The sequence below is a fragment of the Ciconia boyciana genome, chromosome 31, assembly GCF_034638445.1.
Source record: "Ciconia boyciana chromosome 31, ASM3463844v1, whole genome shotgun sequence".
NCBI classification, from domain to species: Eukaryota; Metazoa; Chordata; class Aves; order Ciconiiformes; family Ciconiidae; genus Ciconia; species Ciconia boyciana.
Window position 1 is genome coordinate 1,341,761 of NC_132964.1, and position 16,951 is coordinate 1,358,711.

The 16,951-nt window shown below is 50.6% G+C and overlaps 1 protein-coding gene across 1 annotated transcript; it reads left to right on the forward strand.

Moving 5' to 3' along the window:
* Positions 1-1,512: 1,512 nt before the first annotated feature.
* AKAP8L (A-kinase anchoring protein 8 like) lies at positions 1,513-14,193 on the forward strand. Its single transcript, XM_072848368.1, has 13 exons — positions 1,513-1,604; positions 3,067-3,099; positions 4,161-4,401; positions 6,494-6,962; positions 7,388-7,511; positions 7,678-7,733; positions 8,382-8,418; positions 9,804-9,912; positions 10,262-10,403; positions 10,835-10,940; positions 11,469-11,599; positions 12,491-12,586; positions 13,060-14,193. The coding sequence occupies exons 1-13, from the start codon at positions 1,592-1,594 to the stop codon at positions 13,570-13,572; spliced, it is 2,070 nt and encodes a 689-aa protein (XP_072704469.1). The 5' UTR covers positions 1,513-1,591; the 3' UTR covers positions 13,573-14,193.
* Positions 14,194-16,951: the final 2,758 nt, after the last annotated feature.

The window sequence follows — 16,951 nt, forward strand, 5'->3', positions numbered from 1 at the left end:
TGGGATGTGGGGACATGGGGTCAGGACATGGCTGCATCCTGGGATGTGGGGACACCGGGGTTAGGATGAAGCTGTGTCCTAAAATTTGGGGACACCAGGGTCAGGATGTGGCCTTGTGCTGGAGAGAGGGGACAATAGGGTCAGGACGTGGCCTTGACCCCCAGGAAAAGGGGACACCGGAGGTCAGGATGAGGCCGTGTCCTGGGAAATGGGGACACCAGGGTTAGGATGTGGCCTTGACCCTTGGGAAATGGGGACACGGGGGTCAGGACGTGGCCTCGTATCCTGGGAAAAGGGGACACCAGGGCCAGGATGTGGCCCTGTGCTGGGGAGAGGGGACAATAGGGTCAAGATGTGGCCTTGGGTCCTGGGATGTGGGGACACCAGGGGTCAGGATGTGGCCGTGTCCTGGGAAAAGGGGACGTGGGGTCAGGACGTGGCCTTGACCCCAGGGAAAAGGGACACTGGGGGTCAGGACGTGGCCTCGTGTCCTGGGGAGAGGGGACAGCAGGGTCAGGACGTGGCCTCGTGTCCTGGGAACTGGGGACACCGGGGATCAGGACAGGGCCATGTCCTAGGAAGTGAGGATGAGGCTGTGTCCTAGAATTTGGGGACACCGGGGTCAGGACGTGGCCTCGTGTCCTGGGGAGAGGGGACACCAGGGTCAGGACGTGGCCTTGACCCCTAGGAAAAGGGGACACTGGGGGTCAGGATGGGGCCATGTCCTAAAATATGGGGACACCGGGGTCAGGACGTGGCCTCGTGTCCTGGGGAGAGGGGACACCAGGGTCAGGACGTGGCCTTGACCCCTAGGAAAAGGGGACACGGGGGTCAGGACGGGGCCGTGTCCTGGGACAAAGGTGACATCAGGACGTGGCCTTGACCCCTGGGACAAGGGGACCCGGGGTCAGGACGAGGCCGCCTCTCGCGGACGCTGGGACCCGCCGTGGCCCGGGGACAGTGGGGGGCTGTGGCCCTGTGCTGGGCAGCGGGGACAGCGGGGCCGGGCTGAGGCCGCGCCCGGGCCCCCGCCACGGGAGACACGAGTGGGGCTCGAGGGGCGGAGCCTCCGCGGAGACAGCCAATAGCAGCAGCGCCGCGGAGAAGAGGGGCGGGGCGAGGCGCGGCTCAGCCGCGGTTGGGGGCGGGGTTAGCGGCCCGAGGCGGCTCTGCCGCGCTATTGGCGCAGGCGGAGTCAGCCCGCCCCCTAGCTGATCAATCAGAGAAGAGAGCGGTGGCGGTCACGCCTTCTCGCGAGGTGACAGCCGCGCCGACCAGTCAGCGCTCGGCCTTGCGGGGTCCATTGAGCGAGGAGCCCGCCGCGTTGCGATTGACACCTGCGTCCGCCAACCGCCGCGGGGGACGCCCTGTGGAACGCGAGGGAGGCAGTGAACGACATCCGCCGGCCGCCAATGGGAGCCGCGGATCACGCGGGGAGGCTGGACCAATGGCGGCGGGGCGCGGGGGGCCGCCGACCAATGAGAGTGGGGAAGGCGGAGCGGTGCGGCCAATGGGGCGGGGAGGCGGGGCCGGCGCGCCGCCGTTACCGTCTCGCGCAGGAGGAGGCGGCCGCTGCGGCGGCGCCGCCATCATGAGCTACTCAGGTGAGGGGCGGCGGCGCAAGATGGCGGCGGGGGCGGCCCCGCGGGGGAGCCGGGAGGCGGCCGGGGCTGTCGGGGCCCCCGCCAGGCCTCGGGGGGTCGGCTGTGAGGCAGGGGGAGGCCGGAGCCTGTGGGCGTAGCGGCCGGGCTGGCCCCCTGAGGGGAGATGGGCGCTGCCGCCGCCGCCGCCCGGCCTCGTCCCGACCCCGTGTCAGCGGGGCCTCAGGGCCGGGAGGTGGCTCTGCCTCCGGCCCAGCGCCTCGGAGCCCCGCTGCGGCCTCGGCCCCTCCGGCTCCCACCCCCGGGACCCCGGCCCGGTGCTCCCCAGGCCGGGGGCAGGGCAGCTTCCAGCCCCGATGCGGGTGGCGGGGGAGAAGGGAGCGAGCCAGCCTCTATTTCTGACAGAAAATTGATTTATTTTAAGCATAGCCGTGATCAAGCTTAATTAGGTTCCATCTGATTTCTGTCTGGCGGTGGCGGCTGACAGGAATTCCTCACCCTCACTCAGGTTACGGCTGTAACTCTGCTCCTCGCTTGATTTAGTGGCAATTTTGCCTTTCCTTCTTTTAATCTTGACGGGTTTTATTCCTTCGCTGGCTCCTGGAGCGGCGTCTCGGCTCACCTGTGGAGTACGGTGGGTGTAGGAAGCGATTTGTCGCTGTATTCAGTTTCGGCTGGAAGCGGCTCAGACTGTAACGGGGAAAAGAAAATTAATAAATTGCCTTTCTTCTGTGAAAAGAAGTTTCTAATTATGGGGGAAACTGCAACAAGAACCTGCAAGGCAACATCGCTTTCCCATAGCGTGCACATAGATTGATACCAAGGGAAGCGGTGTGCATACCTACCCTGGCTAACGAGGCTGTAATTACTTTGAAAATTAACGTTGAGGTAATGGTTTCTCGACTGGGGAGCGTGGGATGTCGGTGTCCCGGCCGGGGCTCTTCCGGACCGCACCTTTCCATCCCGGTATCTCCATCTTCCAGCTTCCTGCAAGGGCAAAGTGCAGCGATGCCGTCGAGATATGTTTCGCCTCAAAGGGCATCTGAATGTCAGTCCCGGGAGGCTGCAGGTTGGCGGACGATGGGATTAAAACTTCCCTGACATGTCCCGGTCCCCTCTTTTTAGGTGTTAATTGGAGCAGGGTTCATTCCATGCTAGATCCCTCTCGTTTTCCCCAACGCTTCAACTCTGCTCCCAAAATACTCAGTCGTGGAAATCATTACCGGGAGTTCAGCTTGAAATTAAAACCCCTTTTTTGTGTTAAGACGAGCAAAGGATGTTGCTCTTGTGGGAACGTCTCGTAGCCGGGGTGACGTTAAGGTCTGATTTCTTTGATGTTTGGTGCAAGACTCGTGGATTATTCGGGGCGTCGCTCCGCTTTGACACTGGGTAACGAGAATCTCTCTGGCCGCGAATGCCACGATAACGATACACTCGTCTCTAATTGCGTTTTGCTCTTTTCTAGGTTATGGAGACTGGAACTCTGGGACGAACAGAGGCAAGTACAGTAAAAACTGGAGTAATGGTTTATTACCTTCCACTTCAGATCCGTTTCCTGAGCCTGAGGGAGACGCGCCGAGCTCGGTGACGAGCGACCACCGTCCCCGCCGTGGCACAGCCCCTGTGTAGCCTCTTACTGCTCCCGCCTGTGCGACGATTTCCTTCTTTTATTTTAAAAATTCACGTTGAAGCTAACAGAAAACTTTGTTACTGTAAATAGTTGCACAGGAAAACTGTTCTAGGCAGAATATTTGGGTTTTGGAGTTGTTTCCCATCACAAAAACTTTTCTACTACTTGGAAAACCCACAGTGCAGGCGATGATGTAAATCGAGGTTTGGGGAGACAGCAGAAATACAAACTCTCTCCCCACTTGTGTCAGCAGCCAAATAAAAGGTCAGGGAGAAGAAAAACCTAAATTTTCACCCTTGGCAGGCTTTTAATTGGCTTTGTGTGTTATTCCTACGGTGGTTTTTTTTTCTGTTTATAACAGTTTTGGCTTCTTTAGCGAGAGGAGAAACCTCTCTGTCGCTTTCTGATTTAAAATGTGTGGGAAACCCTAGGCTGAAAGTGGTTTTGCTTTCAGTGCTCGGCTGTGCTCTCTTTGAAGAGGACGGGACGCGCTATAGCGTCATCCCCTTGGATTTAAGGGGTTATAAAGCAGCTTATATAGGTCCCGGAGAAGGTATATCCTAGCTGCGTTCATCTGGCTACAGACAACTTCATCTCAAACTGAAAACCAGCTTAAAATGGTTCTTTGGTATCTCTGTGTTAACCCAAACCAGGTTTTTGTGGAGGCTTTGCCTTGGCCATGTTTATTCCTCTGCGGAGCAGGTTAGGTGGAGGAAGCTATAGGCTGTGCCTGTGTTTTATGGGATTTATACGAGCGAATTGTTCCCTTAAACCTTTGTGGGCTCAACGGTTCAAATCTGAAATTTGAGCTTTTTTTTTTAATTTTAACTCCCTTTGGCGATTGCTTGGGGCATCTTAATTTGAATTAAAATGGTAGCGAAGCTGGATAACTGGAAATAAACCCAGCTCTTTTATTTTTGTTGTTCCAGGTTACGAGGGATACAGTTACGGCTATGGATACGGCCAGGATAACTCGGGTAATTACGGATATGGCATGGCCACGTCGAACTCCTGGGAAATGGCCAATTCGGACGTTGACATGAACCCCGACGGTTCGGGCGGCGGCAATGCCGACGCCGTCATCGCGAAAATGAACCAGCGCTTAGACATGGTGTCGCACATGGACACGGACACGATGCAAGGAGGACACTACGGATCCGGCGGAGACAGGTGAGCGCAGGGCACGAGGCGAGGAGATGCGGTAACGACCTGCTGCTCGTTAAGAGTCGTTGCTGCTCGTTTTTTTCCTCGCTGGTCTCGTTCTTGCCTTTTCCAGTGTCGTGACTCGGGTGAGCGTCCAGAGCTGGCTCAGCCACGTCCTCCCGTCACCTGTAACTATAAAATTTTACACTAAGTTTTCATCCATGTCTTGCAAAAAAACCTGAATTTGGGACTTAAAGTGCCGTGTTTCCAGCAGTGGCTAAAATTTAGGGTTCTTTGGTAAAATAATTATTGTAAGGAATCTTTTTTTATTCCTCATTCTCACGAGCTTATGTACTTGTAGAGCAGCACTAAGGAAAACAAGGCACTATTTCGTACTTAATCTGAGTTTAAATTACTAATTTTGATTAGTAAATTGACTGGTGCTGCTGCAGTGAGGTTTTTGTAGCCAGTGTCGCACCAGATGCTCAGCTCTATGATGTAGCCAACTCCTTGCTGATGTGTGTTAATGTTTAAATACTAATAAACAGGATTCGTTCCCCAGAGATTTCTTATTTATTAACGTGCACTGAGAGTTTTGAGCCAGGACTTGGTATTTCCGCAGGGTGGCTACCGACTCCAGGATTTTAATGCCTTAAATCAGTAAAAGGACGTTAGAGAAAGTACAATTCAAGAGTAAATATTAATAAATGTGATGTGACTGTTTTCTGCTCCACTCCTACACTTCCAAACCAGTAACTCTCCTACGAAATGATAAGTCCCTATGACTCTATCAAATCAACTTGTTTCGGTTGCTTGCTCAGTTTAACCGCGCTGGAAAAGGTTTGCCGAATCGTTCCCTGAATTCTTGTCCCTTCGGACATCGTTTTGGGCTCCTCTGCTTTGATCTCGTGCGCTGGCGGTCGGCTACTCGCAGACATGCTCCTGCCTGTGGTGTGTTTCCAGTTGGGAATGGGATAGGCTTAACTAAAAAGCTAAAAACTTCCTGCTCTGTGCAGGAAATAATGAGAAACGGGGTAAGAGGAAGATAAATCACTTGGAGAACATCGGCTCCGTGCTATAACGGAGCAGAAAAGGAGCTGCTCACCCTCCAGCTGCTCCGGCTTAGGTGTAACCGAACACTGGGAGCTCCTCCATCAGTGCCTGACCTGATTTTGTAGCTCCAATGTCTCTCCTTGTATTGTTGGGTGACTTTTGTCTGGCCTTGGAGCTGGGATAACATCTTTTCCCCCCCAGCTGATTCCTATCTCCGTGCTCTCGAGGCCTTGCTGTAAGGTCGTGCTTTGACGAGGCTCGTTAGTGCAGTGTCGCGATCTTTTCTTGAGCGCCGGGTTTCCTCCTCGCCTGCCTTGTCAGTGAAAGCACTGCCGGCAAGCACGCAAAGCCTTACATTCCAGTACGAAGCATGTGCCGCTGTTCTACTGTTGCAGGATATAAAGTTAAAAATCCTCTGCGGCCTCATTCCCAGGAGGAAAAAAGTGATTTACAATAGTTGGGGCACATTCCAGTTGGGAAAACAGTTCGTTAATGGATGGATGGCATATGGGGAGTGAGGAAGGATGGGTCTGGAATAGGTCTTTGGTTGTACCACAGTGCTTCTTGAGTAGCTGAGGAGTAAATCTCGCTGTTCCTGGGAGTATTTCTGGCTAAGGTGGAACTTGTGAGGACGAGCAGCTCTTGGTTTGTTTCGGCTGCTCCTAAAGCTCATTTTAAAGCAGATGTTTGGGAGTGGGGACGAACTGATAACCCCCAACCTCAGCTGGTGACAGAACCTGTGCTTGATGTAGTTTTTTTAATCTTTTAAAACGTTTTGGTAATTCCAAAAGACATGGATGGTTCAAGGGGCTCCCTGGCATCAGGGTTTTCCTGGGTCTAAAGGTCTCTGGTTCCTCCACCGCTGGAATGGAAACCTTGAAGTTTTCTCACCAGCTCTTGCTGGTCCATGTTCTGTCCCACCATGCAGTGAAATATGTCCCATGTTGAGTGAAACATCTGGCGATTGGAAAAAAAAAATAAAGCTAAAAATCTATTTCAAAGGGTTTTGTTTGCTTAACCTCTGCCGCTGTTTCTCACTGGTGTCTCACCGACGCATCTCTTGCAGGTACGACTCGTATGAATCCTACGACTCGAGGTCTTCGATGAACGACCGCGACATGTACCGATCCGGCTACGACTACAACGAGTCCGAACACGACAACGATAACGCCTACGAAGGTCACTACGACAACTTCTACGGGAACCGCCGGGATCAATACCAGAACAGAGCACGGGATAACTTTGGTCAACGGGGTCAGAATTGGGGTAGAGACGGACGCAATAACAGACCCATGGCGTCTTCCTATCCCGGGCGCATGGGCGGACAGTGGAATGAGCCTCCGCAATCGATGGGATCGCGGGGTCTCGGTCCCCACGGTTCCTCCAGGCTCCCTTCCCTCTTCTCCCACAACATTATCCCAGAACTCAGCATGTTCCAGGGAATGCGAGGTTTCTCGGGAAATATGCGTTACGGAGGAGGAATGATGAAACAACGAATGAGGAGAAACTGGAAAATGTGGGACTCGGATTTTAAGGTAAGTATTTGTGCCATATGAGACTTATTTCCCAACAGACCCACACGTCCTGCCAGGAAGGGCTCCAAAATACACTCTGGGAAGCGATAATATCTAATTCTGCGTGTTATTGGCTTTGTAGCTTGTTTTCTCCTAAGCAGACAGAGGAGGCTGCGCTCGGTTGCACAGCAGTATTGATAACGTGGGATGTTTTAATCCTAAAAACTTTATTTTCCGAAGGCAGGAGAATATTGCAGTCCTTCACAGCTTCATCCCCTATATTACCGGATAGAGGTGTGGTGGATTAAGTCCTGCCTGATCAACTCTGCCTGTCAGAAACTTAATGCGGGAAGCTTAACTCGATAAAAATGAGTAAAATAAGACATTCCTGGCTGCAGAGGGCACCTGCTTGTATTGCCGGGATTAACCTTTCTCTTCTCTCGCAGGCCCAGAAAAAGAAAATCAAAAAAGATCCCACCGCGAAGAAGCGGAAGCAAACAAACAGCTCCGATGAACCCGACAGCAAGGCGGCGAAGACAGACGGCTCCGATAACTCCGACTCCGACAACGGTGAGAGTGGAGCAGCTTTGTGGCGTGTTCAGGAGCGGTATAAAGCCGCCGCTCTCTTTCTTTCCGGCAGAACCATCGTGCTTTGCCACGTGTTTAATGCAGTGGCAAATCTGTTGCTGTCAATCTGGGTTACTTCTCTTCATGCTGACCATGTTGTTTCTTTCAGAGGAGGGAACAGAAGGAGAATCGGGAGAAAAAGAGGAGAAAGAGGGCTCTAGAGGCGTAAGTAACCCTTGAAAACTACTTTATCATGATTAAAAGCTGTAGTTCTGGTTGGAGGTGCAGGAGCTGGTGAGGGCAGATCCCTGGACTCCCGCGTTATTCCCAAACCGAGTCAGGGAGCAGAGGCTCGGACAAGTAGGGGGGAGAGGATGGAAGTAAAATGCTCTGTCAAGGGAAGCATGGATGTCACAGGGGCTTCCCAGCCGCAGTGTCACTGTGAGTCACTTTATGGTGTCGAAACGCAGTAAAATACCCATGTGCAAGGAGCTTTAAGTAAGGAAAACCCCAAAATCAATTGCCTGCGACATGGAGAATCCCAAAGTGTGGGATTACGTTGCCTTGCTCTAGTCGGGGACTGAAGGCACTCCTCCGCCGGCGCCCTTCAGCTTGGTGGAGGGAAAGCTCTCGGATGTAAGACCTGCAGGTGTTGTAGAAGCATCTCCTGCCGAGCGAGCGGGCACCGCGCCGGATTTCCCTGCGCTAAGGGAGTGTGGAGCGGCCAGATCCGGTGGAGATGTTGCTCCTCCGTGCGGTGCTTTGAGTGCCTGGGGAGGGTTTGAGAGGAAGGATTCTGGTGACTATGTCAAACCAGCCTCCAGACGTTCGCTTTCTCTAGATGGTTTTAACTTCCCGATGTTGCATTTTTAGGAGGGGGAAGACGAAGAAGGAAAAGATTCAGAGAAAGGTGAGTTGGTGTGCGTGACGGCTCATTTGCACTCTGAAGCTCCGTGTGGAGCATAACCCCCCTCCAGTCGAGGGTTCCGCCATGGCCAGAAGAGATATTTCCAGTTAGATCCGATGGGTTTATTCAGGCTCCTTCAGTTCTTAGAGTCTGTTTGCTCCGTTTGCCTTTGTGGCTTCGCTGTCCCTTCCAGTTTGTTGCATCTTGGTGACCTGAGCTAAACCTCTGCGCCTTCCCGATGAAGGGCGATTTGGCTTCTGCCCGTGTCCCCGAGTCCCCTGGGGACGCTGGTGTGGTGTTGTGATAGATCTCAGAGGTGGGGTCCTATGAGCGAGAGCAGTCGAGGCTCTCGCATGTGAGGCTCCGGTGAGATTGCATCGCCGTAGCCGGCGGAGAGAAACGGGGGGGCCCTTCCCGGGGCCACGATTCACTTGTTCTTCAGGATGAGACCTGTCAGATCTCCGCTGACGGGGGGACAGGGGACTAGCTCAGCTGTGATGTCTGCATTTAGTCAGATGAATCCCATCCTTTGTGTCTGCTCAGGGATAAGGAAATGCTGTAAAAGCCCTGCTAGGGAGGAGCTGGATCCCTTGGTCAAGGTAGGTTGGTGGAGCTGCTAGCCTGGGGCTTAGGGAACCAGATTTAATTTCCCGCTGTGCCGTAGACTTGACTTTGGGTAAGTTGTTTGGGGATGGAGCTTCCCAGCTTGGAGAGACGGGACCGATCGGAGAAGCACCGCGATACCCGAAGGGAGCTTAGAGAAAAGCAGGAGGGCTGGATAGAAACCTGCTGGCAAGATGCGTGGGGGGTCCTTGCTGCCCGTCCCGCCGGTGGGCAGCGTAAATTTGATCCTGGGACGTGCCTGCACGTACGCCAGGGTGGGCAGACGGACAGAGGAGCAGCTTTTCTGTCCCAAAAATAAATGGTGTAAACTGGTTCCCCTTACCCAAGCTTTATCGTGTTGCTGGTTGTTCGCCTTGAGGCTGGACAAATCAGAGCGGGGGGTACTTCAAATAATCAAACTTGTAACTAATTAATACTTAAAACCTTGTAAAACCAGTAGTAGTAAACACTAATTAAAATAAAGAGCTGGGAAACCACATTAGAGTCTGTCTGTCGTGGTTCTCCCCTCTGCCCCCACCCCCACCAAGCCCAGTTGTCCCAGTGCAACTTTTCTTGGAAAAAAGGTAATTTGGGGTGGACGGCACTGTCGTATAAATCAGAGATTTACCTGTAGTTGGTCAGTGGGAGCAGCTTCTTGACTCTGCGGTGTCTCTAGGTTGTGCGGGTTGGTGGGGCTGACGATTAAACTTGTCTAGGGAAATTCTCTTTGATCAGGTGGTGTCCTCAAGTAGTGCCCTGAAATACAACCTGCTTTAAACACTTAGGTGCTTTAACAATTCAAGAAGAGATCAGTCAAATCAAACGCAAATTGCAGGCGGGCAAGAAAACTCAAGAGAGGCAAAAGAAGAGGCATCGGGATCGCATGGTAGAAAGGTAACGTCTCCTATTTTATTTCATTTTTTTTTTAGTGATGCTGCTTCCTTCTCTGGCAGGACTGTAGTACTCCCAGCCAGGGTCCGTCCTTTTGTTCCCAGTTGTCCCAGTGCTTTGTCTGTTCCTTGTAGAAGCTGCTTTGCTCTCCTGCCAGTCTTCTTCCCGTCCGTGCTTAAAAGATAAATAGAAATGGGAACACCTCTGGGAAACATCCCGTAAATGCTTAAAGCATTGGAGACTTCCATGAGTTTATCTGCTACCCCTTAAGTAGACCGAGGGAGTAGATCCAGTAGAACGGGAATGGATTGGTTTGAATATCACTTCCCTTCGTCTCCGACTCTCTTAACAGGATCCAGTTTGTTTGTTCGTTATGCAAATATCGGACCTTCTACGACGACGAGATGAACAGTCACCTCGAGAGTAAATTTCATAAGGAACACTTCAAGTTTGTTGGAACCAAGCTGCCTCAACAAACAGCTGACTTTCTCCAGGTGAGCCTCTGGTTATGTTTCTGTCCCCTAGGTTTAAGAGAGTTGCATTATTATTATTATTATTAATAATAATTTTGGAGACGCTGTAAAGCTCCTAAACTGCCCCTCTAAGTAACTGTGTTGGAAACTCCTAGAGAAGGTGGAGTAAAATCGGGCTAAAGCATCAGAGCTACTCCAGCTCTGCCTCAACCGCCCTCTTCTTTTGAACAGGTCGCTTAACCTCTAGTCTTACTGGTTGCACTGGTAGGAAATAAAATACTTGCCCACCACAGATTTTGGTGGCCGCAATGGGTGATTTAAGTGCTGAAAGGCAGTGCTACCCGCAGGACAATGCGTGATAGGACCTTTGTAGGACCTTTAGGATAGACGCTAGAGATGCGCCTAAAAGTTGGGGGGGGGGAAAGATTAATACTAATTATTCTGCCGTACAGGAATACGTTGCTAATAAAACTAGGAAAACTGAAGAGCGTCGTAAAGCAATTGAAGACATTAACGCAGTTATTCAGCAGATTTATAGGGACCAAGATCTTACGCAAGGTAAGATTTACTATCCGTGTGCGTGCAAGAGTTCCTTTGTCATGTGTATCGGCTGTCTTGTCAACTCTATAAATAGTAAAATAGTAAAAAGGGGAGGGGAGGAACCTGCTGGTGTTGCTGAAGAGTAAAACCTACTGTCTGCTCAAGTGCACCGTCAGCCACTTCAGGTTATTACCCAGCTTTGTGGACTCTAGCTAAATGATTAGCCGGCTGAAGAGATTTTTTTTTTTTTTTCCCCAAACCCGCAGTGCTGATGCAGCTGCAGCTCGCGTCGCTCATCGTTGCGGCGTGCGGCCGGGCTTGTATCTGGGCCCCCGGTATTCCCTTAACCTGGCTGGGTGTAATGCACGCTCCGCTTGGCTCCTCTCCTGCTCCCTGGGAAGGCTGTTTCAATGCTGGTGGAAGTATTGGAGAGGAGTTTGGGGTGGTTAGAGAGGAGTTTGTGGTGCAGGCCGGAGTAAAATCCGGAACACAGCACAGATCCCAGGGTTATTTTCCGGTTAATACCGTTCTTATCTTCCTTTTCAGATGTTGGCATGGAGCATTTTATTAAAAAGGTGGAGGCGGCTCACTGTGCTGCCTGTGACCTCTTCATCCCAATGCAGTACGGCATCATCCAGAAACACTTGAAGTCACTTGACCACAACCACAACCGCCGGGTGAGTGGGCAGCCTGGCGCCTCGGCTTCAGCTGCAATAACAGGAGCACGAATTTGCACGGTTTGAGTTCACGTGGTTCCTGAACCCAGGGAGAACTCTTCTTCATCCTCTTCAGTGCTTCTCTCTGCAGTCTGCAGTTAATTTTGATATTCTTGTGTCCCCAGAAATTTCTGTCCGCAGTCTGCAGTTAATTTTGACTGTTCTTGCATCCCCAGAAACTTCCCTTTTGCAAAAGCTGGCGAGCAAGGTGTTTGCGGGATTAAAATGCCTTCGGCAAAGCTTCATGCCAATCTGAAAATGAGATCTCATGTCTATTGCCCTGTTTCTTGCAAAATAAACAGCTTTCTGATTTCCCCGCTTCCACGTACAGGCAGGATGATGTCGTTACAAGCTTTACTATACCCACAAGCAGCGATCCGAGGTGATGGCTGTCAGACGACAGCTCTTTCTAGGTATAAAATACGTGTATCGGCACGCAACTGTAAATCTTGGCGTGTTGCTGTGGCGATGTTGAGCAGGCTGCGTTACCATCTGCAGCGCTCGGCTGTTCAGCCGTCCTTCGCTCCCCACACCTCGGCAGAATCCAAATGTGCCGCCTTTCAACTTCAGTCCCCAGAGACTGAAAGAGGAAACGATCCCGCTGGTGGAAGTGGGTGAAACAACCCACGCGGCTTTTCCTTGGCTGCCTGATACTCACCTTTCCGAAGCACAGAATTTGTGGAACGTGCAGAAAAGAACAGATTTCTTAAATATTTGCTGTGTTGTCACCTACCCAAATACCAAAGTGTGCTCTGTAGCCTGTCGTCCGCTGCCGAGCTGTGACTAATTACTGGCCTCGTAAGTTAATTCAGAACAGAATCTAAGTGAATTTTTTTTTGTCCTCCCGTACAGGCTATGATGGAGCAGTCCAAAAAATCCTCGCTGGTAGTTGCGAGGAGTATTCTCAACAACAAACTAATCAGTAAGAAACTGGAGCGGTACTTGAAGGTAGGTATTTGAGGAGCAGCTTGGTATGGGGTCAAGCTGGTAGCAACGCTTTAATGCTGTAGGAATTTTGTGCCGTTGGCTACTGAGAGTGCTTATTACTGAACCTTGAGGCGATTTGGGGAGGTTTTTTGATAATATATCGGATTCCTGGTTGCTGGTCATTGAGTTTCTACAGTGCAGATGACTTCATCTGTCATCTCCTGCCCCACATGTTACACCGAACCCTGAGCGAACAGGATGAGTAGCTTAAACTTTGGCCGGAGACCTGACCGTTGTGCTGTCACCGCTCATATTAGTGTTGATTTGAATTCTCGAGGTGGCATCTGCTTTCAGGAGCTGCTCACTTGACTGCTTTTGGTGCAACCGTAACGCTGAACTTCTTGGGAGGGTTTGCTGGCCTGTAGCCGGTGTGAATTCCTCGAAGCAGCTAGAGATAAGCTCGCAGCGGATGAATGTTTGTCTTCTCTTTTCAGGGTGAGAATCCTTTCACGGATGACCCAGAAGAAAAAGAGGAGCATGAGGAAGGAGAAGGGGGAGCCAGTGGAAATGTAGAGGAAGGAACAGCAGAAGGAGCAGATGAAAACAAGGATGAGGAGGAAAATCCGGAAGAAGAAAATCCAGAGGAGGAAAATCCGGAAGAAGAAAATCCAGAGGAAGAACATCTGGAAGAGGAAAATCCAGAAGAAGAAGAAAATCCAGAGGAGGAAAATCTAGATGAGGAAAACAAGGATCCTGAAGAGAACCCAGAAGGAGCTGAAAATGAGGGGGAGCGAGAAGAAACGGGGACAGAGACAGAAATCGAGGCACAAGCACAAACAGAGGTGGAGCCGGATGCAGAAAACACGGAGGAGCAGACTTCCCCACCTGCAGAGGAATCTCTCCCTGAGGAAGAAGAGCAACAGCCAGTAGAAGGTGCGGAGGTGGAAGATGAGGAGGAAGAAAGCGAGGAAGCTGCTGCAGCACAAGAGGATGAGGATGCGGAGTAAACTCTGGAGGGGGAAGCTGATGTGTAAAAGACCTGATGTATTTTGGTTTGTGGGTTTTTTTTAAAGACATAACTGTATCTGTGAATTTCTATAGCACATCATTTGAGTTCTCATTCTACTAAACTCACTTAGGCAGTGGAAGCCTTTACCTGTAAAGTGATTTATTTTTTGGGGGGGGGGGAATAGAGGATTTTTTTTTTTTACCAAATCTTCATTTTAGTAGCTAGGTTTTGTGCGGTCTCTGTTTTTTAGATGGCTTTGTACTAGGAGAATTTCCTTTTGAGCATGCGTGCAAACCAGTGCTACTTCACGATCTGGCAAACGAAACCTCTTCTCTTCCCCTTGAATTGAAACTTTTCTATATTTAACAAAGATGTGGTTTGTCCCCTTAGCCTGTCTGTCTGGAAACATCAGAAATTATCTTCCGGGGTTTTAATTTCTGCAGTGTACGCCGTTAAGGTTCTGCATAACTTCCATGTGACTGTAATATTCTCCCTGATGTTTTATTCTTCCTTTTAACGCGGAACGAAACTAAGTGGTATCAACATTGTATTGTTTGTAAAATGCTTTCATTTTAAAGGTGAATGTTTTGGTGGGTGGAGATAAAAAGGACTATCCTGAGATTACCTGTGACTCTGCCTTAATTTCTGGTGCCCTGGTAAAGCTTGTGAGAGGTTGGAGGCTTAGAACCAGTCTACAAATCCTGCGTCTCTGTGCTCTGGTTTGTTATTTGGGTTCAGCTCAGCTTCCTTCTCTTCAACGCTGCAGATGGAGCCTGCGGTAGCAGTAAACACTTAGTTGAAGCTGTCATCAGTTAATCATCACCTGGAGTACGGATTCTCCTTCCTCAAATGAGGGAGAAATAAGGAAATTGGTTTCCATGACACCGCAGAGGTTATTCCTGCTACGGAGAGAGGCGGCTGGGAGCTTTCCTGCTGGATAAGGTTGATGGATAAGGATGTGCTTTGCCTTCAATCGCAGGGGTGGCACCAAATCCAGTCTTAACAAACCTCCAACTTGGTGTAAATTGTTTGTACGAGAGAAGTTTTCCCCCAGCTGTGGGCAGAAGGGGAGATTTAAGCATTAACGTGAAGACCAAAGTGCTGAGACTGCTCCCGGACCTCAAAGCCTTTCCTCCAGCGCGGGTCCCTGGTGCCAGCGACTGACTGCATCTTCAGCTGCACCCGTGAAGTCCTCTGCGAGCTAAAGGAATTGAGAGATGGATGAGATGAGATGAGCTCCATGAAAAGGGACCATTTCACCTGCTCCATGCCAGCAAGACTTATTAGCCATGAAAACACCGAGCTCAGGTCCTGAACTGTTTATCCTGGCGTCGCCTGCTCGCCTTCCCGAGCGCTGAACCCCTTTCCTGCAGACGGACATCTCAAACTAGGCCTTTGGAAAATTCTTTTCCAAACATAATTAACACCCTGAGTCACTAAATACCTCATCAGGGCTGTAACGAATTTGGCTCGTTCCCTTTTGTGCAGGTATGGTTTGATCCTGAGGTCGACCCTGCGAGCTGTTGGGTATCAAGGGAGTCGGCCGCCGCTTGCTCCCACCTTTTCCATGGGTTTAAATTGGACATCTACCAGTTTTGGGGTGTGTTAGCATATTAAGTCTGATCCCCAGATCTCGCTTTGATGCTTGTTTGAGCTCAGAGCGGCGTAATTACCGCTGAGCGCCGTTAGTGCGCTGCAGGAACGAACCGGGTGCCTTGGAGGATGCTGGTGGCGCTTCAGGGTGATGGGGGGGGGATGATTTTGAAGGCTGTAAAAGACGAGAGGAGGGTGCAGGGTTAGCTGCCTCGGAAGCGTAATCTTCACACATTTTTGCTTTGAAGGCAGACGGGCATTCAGCTAGCCACCATCATCTGTTCAAATTTAGCCTGTGCCAAGAAAAGAGTATTGATTCCGTTGCCTCCGTTTACAGCTGCTGTTTTTTCTTCCTTGCTCAGCAGAGCCGTGTCGTGATTTCCAGGTTTCCTCCTACTTTTTCTGTGTAGAAACCCTCAGATCTAGAGCTAATTGTTTTCATGAGGATGGGACTAACTGGGCTTGGCTTTGGTGAAGTGTTAAGACCTGCGCTCTGCTTGCGTTTTACTGGCGTTTGAGGGCCAATGTTTTAATCGGGGTGGATTTTCAGAAAGCATTGTAGGGAAATACCTTTGATTTAAGGTTTACTTAAGCAAATTGAGATTCTTTAATCGGGGTAGGCTGCCTGTAACCTTAAATATTGGGTCCTGAAAGTGGGGAGATCTCTGTGAGCCAGCCATTTTTTTTTTAAAAACAGGCACACCCCACCTTTATTTGTAATATAGTGAGTTCCACCTTCCTTCTGCTCTATTTCCTTACTTTTCCCTTTCTGCTGTCCCTATTTCTCTAACATGCCATTATACTGGCTTAAAAAATGAATTTGAAGAAAAGGGACCATCGAGGGGTGCAGGTTGTGTGTTAAATACGTTGCTTCCCTGCTGGTTTTTCAGGAGGAGGCTCTTCCCATCCACTTTCACTCACTCCAGAAGCGTTGGCATCGATCAAAACATCTGCAGAACTTCCAGCAGGGAACAACCAGTGCAGCGACAGCCCCAACTGCTATCTTCTACCTGTTGTTGTTTTCCACCCTGATTATTAACAAGGGGAGGGAAAATCAGCTGTCAGCATGAAAGAACAATTTGTAATTAATTCCCTTCTTGTGTAATTGGGGCACAGCCGGAGTGAGGTTACCTCGGTGTTCCTGAAGTTTGGGTTGGAAGGAACATCTCGCCTCCTCTTAGCAGAACATAGTTTTTCCTTGCAGAGGTGAATTTTATCCCTTTACCAACTGCTTTTCAGGTTGATTAACAGGCACATTGTGCATTTCGGACACTCCCCCGCACTGTTCTGCTGAGCTTTCTACCTTCTGGTGATGGATTAATTGTAGAACAGCCCTTCCCTTGGACTCTGAGCTTTGCATTCCCTTTTCTTTGGAAGGTCTGGCCAAGGAGCAAGTCCTCCTCGAGAGGCAGTTGGTGTGTGCGAGGAGGTGCTGAGCCCAGATCACCATCCGTGCTGCCGTATTGATGAGGTCGGGGCTCATCCAGCTTCTCAGGAGTGTTTGGGGCTCCATGGCTGCAAACTCACGGGGGCCTTATACACTAAATATTGCTGTGGGTTTGTGTTCGGAGTCAAAAATCTTTGAATAAAGTGCAGATATAGGTACGCCGCGTAGGAAATGCCTAGTGCTCGTATACGTAGTGTTAAGGTTTTCATGGCTCTGTGCTCCTCTAGGATGCAGGCAGTAAACTCCAAACATCTGACAACAATTAATTAGTTGTGCTAACTAAAACCCAACCTGGGACTGCTCAAAGCAGGACCTCAGTCTGCCCATGATCTGCAGG